This window comes from Chelon labrosus (genome assembly GCF_963514085.1).
Source record: "Chelon labrosus genome assembly, chromosome: 6".
In the NCBI taxonomy this organism is placed as follows: Eukaryota; Metazoa; Chordata; class Actinopteri; order Mugiliformes; family Mugilidae; genus Chelon; species Chelon labrosus.
Genome location: NC_140342.1, coordinates 15,645,276 through 15,664,223, shown reverse-complemented (window position 1 = coordinate 15,664,223; position 18,948 = coordinate 15,645,276). Strand labels below are relative to the sequence as shown.

General features: G+C 41.3%; 1 protein-coding gene across 1 annotated transcript; it reads left to right on the top strand.

The window, feature by feature from the left end:
• Positions 1–8,919: 8,919 nt before the first annotated feature.
• Positions 8,920–18,189, top strand: mylk4a (myosin light chain kinase family, member 4a; the record flags this gene model as incomplete). The annotated part of the gene is made up of 14 exons (XM_084547212.1): positions 8,920–9,450; positions 11,942–12,088; positions 12,501–12,588; positions 12,935–13,391; positions 13,774–14,117; positions 14,927–15,032; positions 15,537–15,630; positions 15,992–16,101; positions 16,422–16,563; positions 16,672–16,742; positions 16,832–16,960; positions 17,319–17,471; positions 17,564–17,642; positions 18,037–18,189. 14 exons carry the CDS (start codon positions 8,920–8,922, stop codon positions 18,088–18,090), a joined length of 2,505 nt encoding a protein of 834 aa, XP_084403338.1. The 3' UTR covers positions 18,091–18,189.
• Positions 18,190–18,948: the final 759 nt, after the last annotated feature.

Below are 18,948 nucleotides of genomic sequence, written 5' to 3'. Positions count from 1 at the left end.
AATTGATTTTTTAATCAGTGTCAAAGTGGACATTTTTGGCACAGTTGAAAAAAAATCCCAGAGCAAATGTACATAATAGATAATGTTTTAGACACCTAGATAAATATTAACAGCACTGCATAGCAGGGCACGGCAGCTATTCACTGACAGACACACAGCCCGCAGATACAACAGCAGCAGCCTGGATCAGTGCATTGATCTTGATTTTGAGGCTCAGTCTTGAAGATTAAAATCTGTCTACATCTGCTGCACACTTCTACCTTAATAAGTGTAATACATTTCTACATAGCAAATCAGGAGTTAGGTGTAATTTCCACACAGAGAACACAGTGAAATGACAGCGTGTGGAACAGTGAACAGGTTGGCAGGTTAAATTTGGTCGAGTAATTTAGACAGGGAGTTATTTGAGAATGAGAAATGAACAAATTTAGAAAGAGAGCATATTGAAATTTGAGACTTTTTATTTGTTATTCATTTAATAATTTGAATAAAACATCCATGGTTGGCTTACCAGCTGCCTTTACACAGTGCAATTTATTAGTCTGAGTACTGGAGAACCTCCTTGTTATTTCTCTTCACCAAACCAGCGAGGCTAACCAGGCTGAGAAAAAGAAAAGAAACCCCAGGAAGAATAGCCAAACTGAATTTACTTCATTAATGTGCCAACAACCAAACTTGGCCTTACTTCCCTTCTTAAAGAACATTAAAATTAAGCACTGCATCCTGAAGATAAAGTCATAAACAGAGGCAATGACTACATTTCATGTAAATGGTTAAGCTACCTCACAGAGTATGGATTTGTTAGATGTAGAAGCTCCAACAAAGGGTGCTAAAATTTCCTTTTTATGCATCCACAAGTAAAGATTAAAACAATTTTGACAGTTTTATTTAAAATAACAATTCAGTATGGTATTACAGACTGTCGACACCTTGTTCATTCGCCTACCTAATGCATTCATTCATTTATATTCTGTAGCCACTTGTCCTCTAGAGGATTGCAGATAGGACCAGAGCTTATCCCAGCTGTCATTTGGACATGTCGGCAGTCTATTGCAGGGCTAACTCAGAGAGACAGACAACCATTCACACTCACACCTACGGGCAGTTGAAAATTTTGAACAGTACCCGGAGAGAACCCACGCAGACACAGGGAGAACATGCAAACTCCACACAGAAAGGCCCCAGTCGGCCAATGGATTCGAATCCAGAACTTTCTTGCTGTGAGGCATCAGTGCTACCACCCCGCCACTGTGCCGTCCCACCTAACACATACTGTATATGCCTAAAGACAAGGGCAACTGATAGTGATGTCAGTCGCCATGAATGTCGTCCTTTGATATTTAATCAATCACATGTTACAGTTGAAATGCACGTAGCCCACTGTAAAGCAAACTGAGACATTATTGGTAATCATATATCATTTTTTTTTCCATCCCCTTTGCAGCAGCCAGTAGAGTCATGTGAGTGGTGAGGGTACAGCTACCATCCAAAAGTGAGCTCATAATTGTATTTGGCAGAGCTGGATGGAGGGGTTCTGGGCATACCGCACATAGCTGTGATTGGCCACCTTTGGCAAGATGATGCTTTCCTGGCATTGTGACTATATGTGTTTCGCGCCCAGGAGACACTGTGGGTATACTGAAGACATATTTACTGAGCTTGAAAGTCCCCAGAGATCCCACCCGTACACTTTGGTTACTACTATTATAAAATATACTGACTGGATGCTGCAATGTGTGCAATATAAAATACTTTCAATTGTGACAGTTGAGTGTGAGTCCTCATGTGATAGCCCGTGTGACATTTGCAGCAGTAATTCAATACCACATGCCACTGCATCCAAGTGTCTGTGTCGACAGAAAGACTAGACCCCCCCAGGACTAGTCTGTACTGTATTGAGTGTAAATTCTCCATTTAAACTGTGGTTCTCAAAGTTTCCGAGAGCGGGACACAAAAATGACACAGAATAAAATGTGCTTTTCTAGTAAATACAGACTTACTGGATACACTTAGAGAGGGCTCGTCTCTCACAGACAAACTTTGCTGGCACCTGTCACTCTTTTGTCACGAGGACACACTGCCCTTCCTTTGGCTGCAAGTGCTGATTGATATTGCGGGGGGTAAAGTGAACTAAGCTGCGGGGGATAGTGTAGTATTAACGTTTGGGTAGTCCTTGCCCTGAGAAGGTACTGTCATCTGCTCAGCTTGAGACTCTAAGCTCAGAGGAGGCCCTTCGTAGTTAAAGATAGGGAAAGCGAGGCTGCAGAGGAAGGATGAAGAATAAGGTGAAAGCCATGGAGAACTTTGTCACACTCTGGGACGTTTGGCTGGTCAACAGCATGTGTCTGGTCGTTTCCCACGTATGGCGTAGGCTGTGTAATCTACTCTGCTACAGGAGGAGGCCCAGACCATCTGCCATTCAGGTACAAACTAACTTTGTTTTCTTGAACACATCTAATGAGAATTACAATCCAGTAGAAATGGTAGCAAATGTAGCTGTTGTTATTAGGACCTTTATCAATACTTCACTTTTGCACAATGTAGGTTTATTTTGAGAACTAGCTTTCATATTGTCAGAAGGTTTGTTTTGTAGAGAAAGTTTGTGGTAGCACTAGAATTTTGTAGTCTACTCTAGTCCACTAAAAATCCACTTAATTATACTGTTACGCGTCCTTATTAGAGCAGCCGCTAAGTTATTAACTGTGTGAGTTGCCTTTAAGAGGCTAGGCCATGCTAGTGCAAGAGGAAAACATCTTTGGTTCATTCCGCTTCCAGGCTGTGATTATTTTATGTGGGCTGAACATCACGTGATCATTCATTTGCATACAAATGAGAATATACTACTGAATTACCAAAACCTCTGGATGCCTTCTGAAGAGGTGGCGGCTCTTGGCGGAACAACGTTTAATAACCTCATTTATGTGATAATCTCTCTGTCCCTCACTAAATGGCTAATTAATCTTTTCACAAACTGTTTACTGACACATCGAGGTTTTTTTTGTTTTGTTCTTTGTCTCTTTCTTTTGAGCAGACTATTATTTTATTGTCTTCATTTAGGTTCAATATCAGAAAACTACTGTACTGTGAAGACACAAAGGGGCTGAGGGCGCTCAGGAGACTTCAAAAAGTTTCTAGCTTAGGTGCTCTTCTGCGATAGGTGAAGTAATGATCCAAAAAAAAAGAAATTACAGAGGCACTCTGAAGTTGAAAAAGTATCAAAAAAAGCCTTTAATTTAACATGGCAGTCCTTGCCTCTGTAATTTCTTTTTTTTTCAAACTACTGTACTGTATTTGCTTTGCGTGAATCATTCAGCATACACATTTGCGGCCATGGGTATACTGGGGTAAAAGGATCACCCAGATTTTGGTTGCTGCACAACAGTTCTTCCTTGGATTTAATCAGTTTTCCATCTTCTCCCCATTACATCTCCTTTAAAAGACTACGAGGCATTAAAAATAGATTACTTTTAAACTTCTGGACAACAACAGTTTGAATTTGTTGAGCATTATCCAGCACAACTTCTAGTCAAAACAACACACGAGTTTCCAATGCGGGCCGCAGCGTAATTGTGTTGTGTTCTAGCATCGGGTTTCATGCAGAGTAGTGCTCTCAGCCAAATGGAAATGAGTTTCCTCTTTAATTATAGTGCTATAAGTGCTGTTAATGTGAGTGTCAATAACTCAGTGACACCAGAAAGCCTTGTCTCTTTGGTGAAAACACATTTCATCGTCAGATAACTCCTACACTTAATAATAAACAGTGTCAATCAAGTTTATCTTTGTAATGGCAGAAACAAGGTTTGAGTTGCTTTACTGGACTGAGTTAGATTTTACAGGTAGTACAGATCAAGCCCCTGTGTAATTAAATACTTTCTGTTGCAAACCCTCATCTTATATTATTCTCTAATTAGCTCAACATACGGTGGGGTATTCTCTAAGCGGTAATATTATTCTCAGTATTTTCTAAGCCTGGTTATTACGGTACATGTGTGTTTTGCTATGTTATGGATACGAGCAGAAAGGATAAACCATGAAATAAGAGTTGATGGTGTTTATGAGGGGAGACCCAAGTGGTTGAGCGCAACAAGCACAATGTAGTGTTTACTGGTTTTGCTGCCATCTAGTGATTGTACGTGGCTTTTTACGAGTGCAACTGTGACGTCACAGCAACTTCAGATCAGTGAAAGAAGAAAGTTTTTACACGAGATAATATTAAGTCATTTTAAACGCTTTGTCTGCAGTTCACCCACTTTGTCTGTTTCTTGTATTTCATTTGTTTCCGTCAGAATTACTAGATGCATCCCACTCCCAGTTTAGAATGCTTTTATATACTGTGAGAAGTCAGCCTGAGAGTAAATATATACACTGCCGCGACTTATAAATACACACATATACACACACAGAGGCATCGCAGCAGTTATCTTTAATGCTGCGATGCCTCAGAGACAAGCTGAAGCCATCTCACCCTCTCCCGTTTCTCTTGGCATTTAGAAGATCCACACTGACATTTGCTGCAGCAGATCCACCAGTATGTGACTAAGCTTTCTTTGCATTCTGTCACTAAGTTTAATATCCGTTATGGCATCATCAATGCAAAGCGCTTCTTAGATTTCCATACTAATAATAATAGTGCATCTGGGAATGTTTTCTTCTTCAAGGACTGAACTTGACTTACAGCAGATGTTGCTGAAGTACGGTTACTTTCGCTGAACGGCTTCTGAACTTGTTAAATCTTTGTGAACATACTGTGTGCAATGCACCACAGAGGTGACATTAAAACAATAAAAGGTCATATTTTTGTTTAGGTTTTTAATCTGCACGTGTCAACTTTGACTATAAGGAGTATCTCTAGACAATTTCTTTTCCTATTTTCAGACAAAACCGATTCATCAGTAATGAAAATAAGTCTTATTTTAACATGGCTAAATGCCATTCGCCTGTCCTGTTTGTGAGCAGGGTTATTTTGGGAACTTTATTGTATTGCCTCCTCTCTTCTCTTCTCTTCTCATTGATCAGTAGACCAGCTCTGTTTGAGGAGACGTTTATTATGCCTCATGAGTCATGACTCATGAGGCAGGATGTGTCTGTGGACATTTTGAGACTTTAAAGAGAAAACAACTGCCCTCAAGCATCAAGTATTAAACTCAACAGCTTGAATTTACTACCGCTGTCACTTTAAGGGAAACTTTAGGGCTCCTTCATGCTTTGTACAGATGAACAATGCCACCTACTGTTTGAAATAAAAAACTACTTTAGTAAGCAGCAGTGCACACCTGAGAATGTTCCATTGCAAGTAGAAACTCCCTTTGAAATGACAACCTGCATGCATTACAGTATTTACCCAATTATGAATTGAGAAACATACAGTACATGCTGGTGTGTGTGTGGGCAAATGAGTGTAATGTCATTTTGTAACATTACCAAAACCAAAAAGTCTGCAGCAAAGCGAAGCCCCCGGGGATGAAAGGGAAAGATAAGAGAAGACTTCTTACATATTAGCACGGGGAGTTGAGTTTCAATGTCGCCGCACCACATTTAAGCCCGCAAGTTTCCGAGAGAAAGTAGCCAGGGCTGGCAGGCAGAGTGATGTGTGAGTGGAGACGTGAGAGGTGACTGGACAGTAGCCACAGCACACATCCCCCGGTGCTTCCCAGGACATTGTGTTCTCTGCGAGCGAGGTCGGCGCTCCATTTTTAAAAGTTCACCTCGTGCCAAACAAACACCCCAACACAGAGGGTCATGTGGGTCGAGGTGTTTTCACCCGTTACCCTCCACGCGTATTCGGACTATTAAGATGTCTCATATGCACTTATGAATGTGGCAATAATAATCTCTCCCTTAGTAGATAGTAGACATTACACTTTGATCAATGGTTTAAACAAAAATTGAGGCATGTCTCACTATTGCAGAAAATTATGCTGAAATTATTTGAGTAATAGAAGCCACTTCATAAAAAACAAAAAATGTATTTATGTATTTTATTTATTCATTCTGTACAGCACTTTGGTGGTTTTTAAATTGCAGTGAAACATATTCTAGAAACCTCCAAGAGCCTCCGATGCCTTTCTCTTAGTTCTGGTCTAAATATTTGGCTAATTAAAGATTTATTTTAGGTATTTTTTTTTAAGCAAAAAGATGTGAAGATTTGCTGTTTTTCGGCCATTCATAATCATAAATTGAATTTCTTTGGGTTCTGTGGTTGGTCCGACAAAAATAAGACTTTTTACATAAGACCAGGGCCATGAAATGAATCAATTAATTAAGAAATAATTCAAATTTGTAGCAATTGCAGGTGTCGGTACCCAGATTTAAGCTCTGTCATTTAATTCTGTGTGAGATTTCATAGTCGTTAAGGTTACAAAGGATACAGCGTGATCTTAAAAATAAATACTTTTACTATTTAAAGGTGCCATCCCCTGTGCTGTATATCAATTGACCTTTAGATGTTTTCCACTCCGAAAGCGCTTAAGTTGAAACTGCAAGGTCGACCACACACGCGTAAATACACGTACGCACAATCATCCGTTCCGCGTTTCACCGCTTCATTCTGAGCATTTTTGAAGTGGACGTTGTCTCCAAACATCTAGATAATTTTGCTGTCACATTATCTAAACAACATTTAATCATGCACCCACAGACCGGGCAGGTATTTGTCAGCTTCCACCTTGTGTGTACTTGCTCCTGGCAGAGAGGGTGAGAGGGGATTGTGAGCACTGGTCATGATGCTGTTACTTTCTTTGGCTTTAGTCTCACTGTAAGGTGTAAGTGACGGTATATGCTTTATGTTATCAGAGACCTGCTGGGTTTAATAACCTCAGACTACCCCTATCTCTAGGAAACCAAAGATATAAGGTGATAGGGGTTTCGCGTGCTGCGTTTAATGTGCACTCACAGTTTTGACAATGCCATGTTGCAGAATTCAACACTTTTCCCTTCTTAAAAAAAAATATTTGTAACAAATACTTAAAACTATTGTGTGGAAAAACCCTGTCTGTATGTATCACACACACCACTGCTTAAGAAAGTTGACTGTCCACGCCTCTTAAATTGACACAACATGCTGCGAATGACCTACGCTGTCTGTCATCTGCTGGCATCCAAAGACAGGTGTGAGCGTCTCTGCCTGAGTGATTGATGGTTGGTTTCACTCCCATCTGTTTCTGCCCTGTCAGAGTTGCCTGTTCCGTCTGCCGTAACCATGTTGCTGGAGTGAACCCACAATAGAATAAAGTACAGGGTATCGCAGTGGGTGAGCATGCTCTGGCTATAGTCTCAGAGAAAGCGTAGAAAGACTACTGAGGCCCCGTCCCAACGCAGCTTGATTCCTATCAACGCGAGAAACAGATTAACGTGCAACCTTGGTGTGGTCACTTGTCATGAAATGTGAGCTGACAGGTAAAACGCCTTCGCTTCCATCACCTCACCTGACTTGGCTCCCCTCAATCTGCCAAGGTTCCCATCCCTCCTCGGTCGCCACGCGCACGAGGCCAGACGTTGGCTTGAGTCGCTGGAGTGAGGCGACTTTGGCTGGGGTCACCGTGGCTCAGTTTGCAGTCTGTGCCTCTGTTGTCAAAAGTATTTCATGGTGGCTTGAGCATAGCTGGATTCCTCCTCGGCTCTATCATCCGTAAATTCACAGGGGGGGCAAAATGAGTTTGGAAAGTTTGTGAACTTTTCAAGACATAGCTTGACTAACAAACAGTGACTTCAAGAGGCCTCTATTTATACAGTGATTATTTTGATGCAGCATCTGCTCCCTAATGTACGTCAGCGTTTGCTTTGGAGATATCTTGTTTATACCCCGTAAGCTGACAGTCACATGTTATGAGAATAAACCGAGCATATTTTGATTTGCGGGGAACATGGATTAAGGTCACATTTCAAGAGCTAAGTTAAAATTGATCCCTTACTCCCTTCAGGTAGTAAGGTTATCAGTAGATGTTTTTATCAGTGAGTAGGCATCATATAAATCATCTGGGTCAGCCTTCTCTTCTTTCAGCTCAGGGCCTAAATGTCTTACTGTAGGTCCCTCTAGCCAGGAGCCACGGGCTTCTTCACGTTTCCCCCGACACTGAGTGCAAGTTACAGGCATTCGAGAGATAAGGAGGGAATTTGCATTGCAACATGGTTCTCATTCACAATTGTACACAGACAGAGACGCAAGCACGGGTGCCAAATAACTGGCAGCTTTCCAGAATCTTTCCAGAGTCTTCATTGCCATGGACATTTTAATACATTAACACAATTTCTGTTTCGTAATTACTAAAAATATCTTTTATTTTGTTTAAATCATTCGCTGTTTCGCTGGACACCAGTGCAGCACACTCAGAAATGTTGGCCGCACAAGTCCATTTGTTACGAGTTAGCGCCATTGTTACGGAAAAATAGCACAAATAAATGAGCATTGTCCTACTCGTCTTACACAGAATCAGAACCGTGTACAGTGACCATTTTGACACCTAGCGGGCGGGTGACGGTGGTGGGCTTAACACTTAAAGGCTCTCAAATGTCTCATAGCCCGAGCATTGCCAAGCCCCCACCCCGAACACTTGACCCCTGCTGACGTAGGCTGGTGATTTACATTTAGGGACACCGGCTCACTCCATTCTTAATCGCATTTCTAGAGGAGAGGAGCAGGCGCCAGGGATAAAGTCTGAGAGAGAGAAAAGTTTGAATTAACAACAATCAGAGCTGACTTGAACTTTAATGTTAAGAGGTTTAAACTTATTTGACCTCCCGTTTGTTGAATGGTGATTTTTTATCTTTTTTTCTGGATTTCTTTTTTGTTTCACATATTTTTTTTCTCGTAGAGCTGGCTAAGATTTTTGACAAAGATTTTTTGTCTGTTTTACGGACGTTGCGGGTGCTATTTTTGTCCCAAGTGGGCGTCTTAACGTGATTTTCGTATCACTAGTAGCCATGAGTTCCTTGTTGAAAAACGTGGTAGGAGAAGGCAGCAGTGCCGGCTTTGACCTCATCCAAAATCGTATCGAGTCACTGAGCAGCAAGATGGACAGGCTCATCAACATTCAAGAGAAGGTCCTCAACCGACTAGATGGGATGTCCCACGACATTGACGACATCGAAAAGGATATGGAGAATCTGAAGGTTGACAAGGAGGAGATTCACCTGCCACCCAGGGTAATGAACCAGACCCAGGTAATGGGGCGAGAGGTGAGGGAGATCTGCCAGGAGATGAGCACCATCATGTCGGCAGTGAACCAGCGGTCCGAGCAGCAGGCTCAGAAGCTTGAAGGGATGGAAAAACTGGTCCTCAGCATGCAGCAAGTGATCAGCTTCATTGGGGAGACGGTGAAGACCTCAAAAGTTATGGAGCTGATGTTCAAAGGCCCAGCAGCTCGGAAGGGCTCCAAGCCCAAAGACAACAAAGGGAAGCAGGCTATTAAGAGGAAATCATCCACAGATACAATAGCTAAGAAGCTTGACAAGGTGAGACAAGCTGAATAGAGACGTTTAAAATATCTGCTTATGTGTGCACCTACTGTACCGCCCCATCACAGACTATCTATCACTTTGAACATGTAGCCTGATTCTGTCTTTTCATCACTGATTTAATTTCTCAGATCACTAGGATCTTGTTGTTCTTGGCAGAACAACAAGATCCTAGTGAAAATGATCATAGCAGCAAAGCTGACCACTCCAACGTGCCCAAGAATGTGTCTTGGCTTGTGTTTTAAATTCAGGGGTAATAGGTAGCGTCTGGATTTTTGGCATGTATGAACTTGCCAACAGCTGAGTGAAGGTAAATTAATCAAGAACACTACTTGATAGTATTAGATAAGCGACTTCACCGTAAATACGTCACTTATTCCTGATATCAAGTCCATATTTAACTTGTTGGACCTGTGCTGGTCCTGAGTACAGGGCACGAGAGGGCGAGCAGTGAGGCCAGGGGTGAAATGTGAGCGGCCAGGTTTAGAACTGCTGTTTTTGGATTGGGGCTGCAGTGTTTGTGGTCCAAAAGTGATTTAACCCCCTCAGCTCTCTGGGAGTCTGGTTACAAGCAAATCCATATGAGCTAGACTTTCTCCCCTTTTCTCTTCTGCGGTCTATTTCAATCCTTGACACACTTTTTCTGTTGATCTATTGTGCAAGTATCATTAGTCTTACTCACGTTTAAGTCAGTTCTGCGCCAGTTCGGGGATAGCACGTTTTATATTCCTATTTTCCATTAGTTACCCCTCTGTTGTAAAGTGTAGATATTGTTTGAAGTCTATTTAGATTATTGAACTTCCTGCAGCGCAAGATAGTTATTCATAAGACTAACTGGGAGGCCTGCTGATAATGCTGTCAAGGAACCTCTGATTAAGGACTTACAGTAAATGTCTGTATTTAACTCAACAGTTGAAGAAATGTCCCCCCCAGTATCATGTAACACTGTATGAGTAACACGCCAAGTAATGCCGCGTGCTATATGTACACAATATGTGTTTCTGGTGTGTCATTTCCCTCAAACTTGATGAGTCTGTCCTTATCTCTTACTTTAACCATAATCTTGGGGGGTCCTTTAACATACAAAAAGCTTAGAATATGCCAGAAATGGCATGGTTTTCATTAAAAATCCCATGTCATCATAAAGGAAATACTACTTTTATGATCAGAGAAGTTAAATTAAAAGTAAATATATCCTGTACATATTAAAATGGACTCTCAGTGAGGTTACTGTCAGTCCCCTGTGCTTTGCACAAACATGCCAAGATGCATGTTTATATCCAGAATAAATAAAGTACTTAGGCTGTTTGCCTTTTAGACTAAAAAGCACTTCCTGTCATACTGAAGTCACCTCCTTAATCAAACCTGAAGTCTTTATTATCCAGTTATTAGACAGACGGTCACTCTATATTAGGGTCACCAAGTGCTGCTTGGCGCCGAGGCAGGAGCTGCACTTGGATGCATCACCGACCCCCCGTCACTTGCGTAGCTGAAACTGACCAAAGTGACGTTGACGTCACTGGACAATGTTATCACATACTTGGAAAAGTGCTTATGCACATTGGTGCTCTCAGTTTTTTATGCCCGTACTTGTGTCAAATTATGACAAGACTAACTGAATTTAAGCCAATTAAATGTCTGGATCATAATTTTACAGTTATATTATACCCTCATGATTTATGACCACATACCACTGCGATGCCTTCGCTGTGACTCACATTTCAGGGAGTTTTTGTTGTCGTCAGAGCACCTGTCAGGTGGTTGCTCCATCTTCCTATAGCTCTAGGTGTGAGATATTTTCCAAGTAATCCCTGTTACTGTGGCCTCTACGCACACTCCCCCGATCACCCAGTCACAGGTTTGAACTACACCACTGTCACTGGGGAAACGCTGCACTTGAAATATCTCCCCTGCTGTTTACTTCACAACAGCGGTCAGAAAACAAATGTGAGACAGCGCAGGTTGAAGACAAACTTTCCCATGCTAACCTGATCACAGAGTGCTTAGTGAGTTTCCCCAGCTGAGAAATTTGAACAACGGCCTACGGTCGCCTGTAATAGTTTCCACTCAGGGTCAGCATTGCATTCCACCGCTGAGTGCGACAAGTGATAAGCTATAAATTCACCGCCCTGCTGCTATCTATCCATCAGCCATATGTTATCAAAGGCATGTTATTATACAAGCCAGTCTGCGCATGAAGACGGGCTGTGCTGAAGCTGAAAACAGGAAGTGTTGCTTAGATTTTGTCATTATCATTACTTTATGTGTCATTTTTTTTTATTCTTATCTATTGCTTTAGTATTTCATGTTGTTTGTTTTACATGTGTCCCTAAATCCAACATGTCAACTCACTTTTGATTCGCCGTATTCTTGTGTGCATTACATTTGTCTCTAACATCATCGCATAAAAGTGTTTTAAATATATTTCCTCCATTCTATGTGCATTCGTGTAACCCTGCTTAACATTGCCATCTTGTCTTTTTACTAGAAAACTACCTGTAATAGAGCCAGTAAAAGGAAAAAAGAGATTACTCCTGCATGTGAGCCCAGTACTCTGCACCCTTCTTACAAGATAAAGCTCCACGGACCAAAGCGTTACCTCGCCTCGCGCAAATGTGGAAACTTTGTAGGTTCAGTGTGCTTTTAGACTATATTAAACAGCAACTTGTCTTTATTTATTTATTTATTTATAGTGTCTACATATACTGTCTATATGTGCTTTTGCATTTTTAGCTTCAGGCTGTTGTGTTGTCCTTCATGTTTTGAGTTTAACCTGCTGCCTACATGTGAACATTGTGCTAATTTACTGACAGAAAACATGCAACACTGTGAAATTTTGCAACCAAACCAGACTTTAAAAGAGAAAGAACATTTTAGGTTTGGGACAGTAATTCATCTTCAAATTGTTTGTTTTTAGTTTAGGTTCTGATAATGAAAAAATGCCATATTCAGTCAACAAATTGTTATAATTCTTTTGAGAATGCACAAAATATCATTTTGATAGACTGAGTCTCTGAAATTCACAATTTATATTTTGCATTTCACAGCTTAAAGGCAAAGATGTGACAGATAAGTCCTGTTTGAGCCCTAAGGGTCTCAAAGCTCAGAAGAAGATGAAGCCTCCGGATACGGCAGGTGCTGAAATCAACATACTGTTACTTCTACAAACTCCAGTGTCTCTTTGCCAGTCAGAATAATCAGAGACACGGCAGCAGCAAAATGTAAATAATGACACCAATGCATAATTAATGTGAGAGGAACATCTTAGTACGATATCGTATTACTTGTAACCTACTAGCACTGTGACACAGAGAACAGGTTCAGAAGGTCAGACTGAGATATTTGCCAACCTCATGCTGTATCCTATGACGTCTCACAAAAAAGTATTCAGAGCTTGTTCCTTTTAAATATGTAAGAAAGACGGTGAATATTTAACAGGATGTGAGAGACTAAATCAAAATTGTGTTTGGGCTTCCTGTAGACAATCTCTCCTTGAAGAAACAGATTCTGCTTCTCGAAGAGGTGCAGAAACTCAACCGGGAGAATGCAGAGAAATCGGCTCACCAGGTCACATCTGGCTGTTTGGATCTGGAGGCTGGAGTGTCCCCTAAAGATCAACAACTGGATGCCCCTGCTTGCAGCTTGGTGGGCTACCTGAGCGAAAGCTCCCAAGTGGATGTGGCTGAGAAGCATGAGGTTGTCGAGGCAGTTATTGAGGAGAAGGCTGGGGAAAAGGTCCCAGAGGGAGAGGCGGCAGTTACAGAGAAGGAAACCAAGCTTGATGTGGAGGATGTAGTGAAACCGACAGAAGTAGAAGAAAAAGAAGAAGAAAAGACCCAAGTCCCAGAGGAGAAACAGGAAGAGCAGCCTTCTTCTGCCGAAGAAGTCCCAGAGCTCCCTGCTTCCTGTGACGATGAAAAGGAAGCGACAGCTACAAGGTAGTTTATATTTAAACCTCGTAAGAGCTGCAAAGTGTATTTTAGTCAACAGAAAATTAATCTGCTGTGGTTGTGTGAGATTATTTTAATGCAAAAGTACCGAAGATTTTGCTAGTTTGATGGTCTCAGATTTGAGAGTTTAATATTTTGGGATTTCAGTGAATTTATTGGACAAACAACAGAACATTTGGGAGATTTCACATTCCTGGATTTATTTTGAAGCATTTTCAACAATTGAGAAGAATATTGTAATTTTTTTTATTATTATTATTTTTGCCCTTTGAGAATAGTTTCTTTTGACTCCTTTGTTTGCAATGTAACAAAAACTACACTACGAGTAATGAAAAAAATACAAAAATAAGCCCTTTTCACTCTGTTCCAGCAGTGATGACCACAAAAGCACCTCCTCACCTCCGGACGCCGAAAAGGACCAGGTTTTAGAAGTGAGCAGCACGACTACCGTGTCCTTCGTGTACGAGGAGCACTTTGTAGTGGAGGAACACATAAAGGTGGAGCAAGAGGCGGTGGAGGAAGAGAAGAAAGAGGAAGACAAGGACGACGAACAGAAGCTTGAGTCTGAGGGCTGGGCCGTCTTCAGGGCAGATGGAGTTGAAGTCCAGCTGAACCTAAAAGAGAGGGTGGAGCAGGCGAGGAAGGAAAACGATGCAGTAAAAGAAGAAGAAGAAGAGGAGGAGGATGACGATAATGCTGAGCGGTACTTTATTGGTACGAACTGATAAATGTATCTGTTGAAAGTAGGGTTTCAATAGAAGGAATAAATACTTCTTTAATTACATTTTTACGTCAGTTACTCAGATGTAAGTATCTATAGCAGGGTTGTCAAACATATGGCCCGAGGACCAAAACCGGCCCGCCAGAGAGCCGCATCTGGCCCGTGGGATGAATTTGCAAAGTGCAAAAATGAAATCATTAATTGTAAATGTTCAACAACCTGCTATTCATAACTGCTGTTCACTAGGGTCAGATTGTTTTAGTAAGATCTGCGGACATAACGCGGCAAACAAAACTGTAGATGGCAGCGATACGCTAAAATTGTAAAAATTGTAAAATTTTTATTAAGAAATTTCAGGTTGTTCTTAAAATGTTTCGTAAAAGGATGGTTCATTAAATGTAAAAACTGTCATAATGTACTTTTTTTTGTTGCTAAAACTAAAGGGAAAAGTTGATGTTATTTCCGGCCCCCTTGAGATCAAACTGTGCTGTATGTGACCCCTGAACTAAAATGAGTTTGACACCCCTGATCTATAGTTTTATACATTTGAATACTTAGTTGATTTTTCAAATGGAACACAGTGGTATGAAGCTAAATGAAGCCCAGTTATGATTTATAATATACAACAGCTGTGCCAGTAGTTGATGTTCTTCATAGCACGTTTGTACACTGTGTGCCAGCCTGATTATAGAAGCCATGTACCCTCTCAGAAGCCTCACTGTTGTTCTCACATTCCTCATAACTTACTAAAGCAGAATATATAATTTCTCTTGCCCCCCTCCTCCCCCCCGCCCAACTCCAGACACCACTCCACCCCCAACGGCTCCTTTTAATCATCGCATTGTGTCGGCCAAGCCCAACCAGATCAGCAACTTCTACACTATCAACTGGCAGGAGGTGCTGGGCGGGTGAGTGCCGCACTTCTCCACAAATCGCCACCAAAACAAAAAGCAGAACGACCAAAAGCCGCCGATGACAAGCTGTTCTATCACAGATCAAAAACAGCGAGAGAAGGGGTTGTCCGTTAAGGCCTACTTGCGCAACCCCCTCCCCTACGCCTTCCTCTCTTTACCTCTCCGGTGGTTCATAACTTCAGAGTCACGGCAGTTATTTTTACTTCAGGATTGACTGGCATGTGAAACTGTATCCCTGGTGCCAGCTGGTTGCTAATCACTAAGTGTTAATCCAAGTCTTCAAAGCGGAGACGCAGCCCAGCTCGGATTTAATGAAATAACTGATTAGGCGAAACGCTCTTCAAAAACATCCCCATTTGGATTAAGATCTGTTTTTGATCTGTCGTGGGAAAACACATATAAAACTGTTGCTGTCTTGTTTCACAGTTCCTTCCACGGTGTATGATTTGAAGTAATAGAGGTGCCATCTCATTATTTTCTTTTCCCTTCTCCTTAAAGGGGTCGTTTTGGCCAAGTGCACAAATGTGTTGAGAACTCCTCTGGTCTCACTCTGGCAGCGAAGGTGATCAAAGCGAGGAGCCAGAAAGAAAAGGTAAAGCAACTCACATACACTGTCACGACGATGAATTAGACCAACGTTAATATGCACAGCGAGAGCTACATGATATAAAAAGCAAGGGGGCCCAGTTACAATTTATAGTACGCACTACAAGGCCACACTTGGAACAGCAGCAAAGGGAATACTTCTCACCAAGGTGAGAAATATTTGACCTAGAAGAGAAGATGCATTGTCTCTCACTGCAGAGAACAGCTGACACCTCTCATCGTGTCCGTGTGTTTGTGCTTGCCTGTCTCTGTCTCTGTCTCTGTCTCTGTGTCTGTGTCCGTGTGTCCCGCGGCCGTCTGCGTTCCGTCCGCTTTCCGCATCTGTCCTGCGCCTGTGTTTTTGGTAGGACGTGGTGAAGAATGAGATCCAGGTCATGAATAATCTGGACCATGCCAGCCTGATCCAGCTCTATGCAGCTTATGAGTCAAGGAATGACATCATCCTTGTACTTGAATAGTATGCTCCTTTTTTCATATTTTCAGCACACGTTCACTCATTTCAAGATAGTCTCACTGCACATCATTTTGGTTGATAGCAAAACATTATCCTGCAAGTTTATGGGACTAGAATTACACTAATGATGCCCAGTAGAGTTTTATTTTAATTGTTATGGGTGACTACGATTACAGTCATTACCAATATAATGTTAAAAAATCTCATTTATTCATTTGATATTTAATTTAGCTTACTTGTAGGTCATTTTGCACAAACAAATTTATACTTATAAATTGTATGCGTGTGTGTAACATTTTTTATCTATTTGTCTTTATCATTAGTGTTGGTGGAGGGGAACTGTTTGACAGGATTATTGATGAAAACTACACTTTAATGGAGCTGGACGCTCTGGTGTTCATCAGGCAGATCTGTGAGGGCCTGCAGCACATGCACAAAATGTCTGTCCTACATCTTGACCTAAAGGTAACAGAGTCATATTATATATTTTTTGCAATATATATATATATATATATATATATATATTTTACACAATTTGAAACAAAAATCTCTGTTTTTTTTGTTCAATTTCAGCCAGAGAACATTTTGTGCGTGAACAGAGCCACGAACAAGATCAAGATCATCGACTTTGGACTCGCCAGAGTGTAAATTTTATTTTATTTTATTAAGGCTTCGCCTGCTGCTCTATTCAATCACAGAAAAGATATGAAGTTTCTATCATATCCCCACTTAGATATAAACCAAGGGAGAAACTGCGAGTGAATTTTGGGACGCCGGAGTTTCTCGCTCCTGAGGTCATCAACTACGACTTTGTGTCGTTCAACACAGACATGTGGAGCCTTGGCGTCATCACCTACATGCTGTAAGTATTGTTATTACTAATTATAACGACAACGGGAGCTTTAATAGGTTAACAACGCATAGGCAAAGGAGATATGACAGCAGAGAGAGCCAACAGAGGCAAATAAGATTAAAAGTTAAACAGAATAAGAAGCAAAAATGCAAAAGCACAGTAGAAGACAGAAGAACAATAAAAGATAAGAACAGTAAAATAATATATATATATGATGAGAAGAATAAAAGCAAGAAAAAGGTAAAAATTTGTAACACAACAATACAAGACCATAAAAAGAAAATATGTAAAGTAAGTGTTTTTCCAAGTAAACATATGCACGCACCACCTAATGTTAACCACCATCTTCCCTTTTTTTCCCCGTCAGTCTGAGCGGCCTGTGTCCCTTCCTCGGAGATGACGACAACGCGACTCTGAACAACATCTTGGCCTGTCAGTGGAACTTTGAGGAGCAGGAGTTTGTGGATACGTCAGAAGAAGCCAAGGACTTCATCACCAGGCTCCTCGTCGTGAACAAATGGTAGTATCCGCGTCCCCGTCCCCGACCCCGACCCCGCCCGCTCCGAACTGATGTCAGCATTCAATGTTTTGTGTTTTTGTCTTTGTCATCAGTTGGAGGATGGGAGCATCTGAGGCCTTGAGGCATCCTTGGCTATCGGACCCTGTCCTTCATCATCGTCTTCATACGAAGGTAGACGGCACAGTTGTGATGAATAAATTGAGGAAACTGTGAAGGGTTGCTGATCTTAAACTGATCTAATCCTCCTAATCCTAAATGATACTGAAGGTTTAACCATACACACACTGGCCAAAACATTAGGTACACCAGTGAACAGAGCTTTCGTGACTTTGATGTTGTGACAGTTTATGTTGAAACAGTGTAAGAAAGGGGTTAGTAATTTCTGGCCTATAGCCCAGCATTATAATGATTTTTTAATTTTATTATTATTTTTTCTAAATAAATAAGTATTTCAATGCAAAAATGAATAATTACTGAATATTTATGACGTTACTTTTTGAATATTCATTTTTAATTATTATTGTATTGTTATTAACATTTTTGTTTTATTGTTCTTTTTTCACAGAAAACCATGTGCAGGTCACGGCGATCATCGTGTGTGCCCACGACAGATAGTTGAGGCAGGTCTGTAAGTTTTGCGTCCGATGAGATCGGATTGGGATCTTTAAAATTCAGCCCTCACGTGGATGCTTTCATCCACAAGGGGGAGGCATGTCTCAAATTTTGGAGCAACATACAGCACACACACACACACACACACACACACACACATGCGAGTGAACCATCCCAATGTTTCTCTTCAGATCTCTGCGCCAGTGCGACGGCTCCAGCTGTGGACCGCTTGGACCAACTCTCCTGTCCATGTAAAATTTCAAACCATGCACCTGTGGCATGATCTGAAATTCTCCAACTCTGAAAACATTTTCCTGACATGATATCAATGGTTACTGTTCTGCTACTGTAAGCAATGAATGCATTAAATATAGATATCTTTCGCTTAATTGTGATTTGCTAGTGGATCATTATACTCTAGAAAACCAGAAAAACATAATCAAAATAAGATCTCATAACAAGATTGTCATGCAACGTACTCATATTGTTATTGTTGAATCTGCGCCAGGGGAAACCCAGCCGATACGTCTGTGTTTTTGTGTCATTTCAAACGCACTAAAGTCATGATTTGACGTCGTTTCAGTCGACACGTATTATCATATACTTGAGCTTAATTATGTGTTTGCCCTGAAATGTGCTCATTTTAAAACTCCACCTTCTTCACTCCCTCGTCAGCCTCTAACCCAAAACACTGTGCTGTCAATTTTTTATTTCTATTTTTCGGCTTCCTGCTGATACATAACCACTTTATGTGTTTAGAAACATACCTCAACTGCTACCGGGCGAAGGCTGCAGCAAGATTTGTCGGCTACCCTGTTATCTGTGCCGCGTTTCTCCCCCATTTCTCCTCTGAGCCGTGCATTCT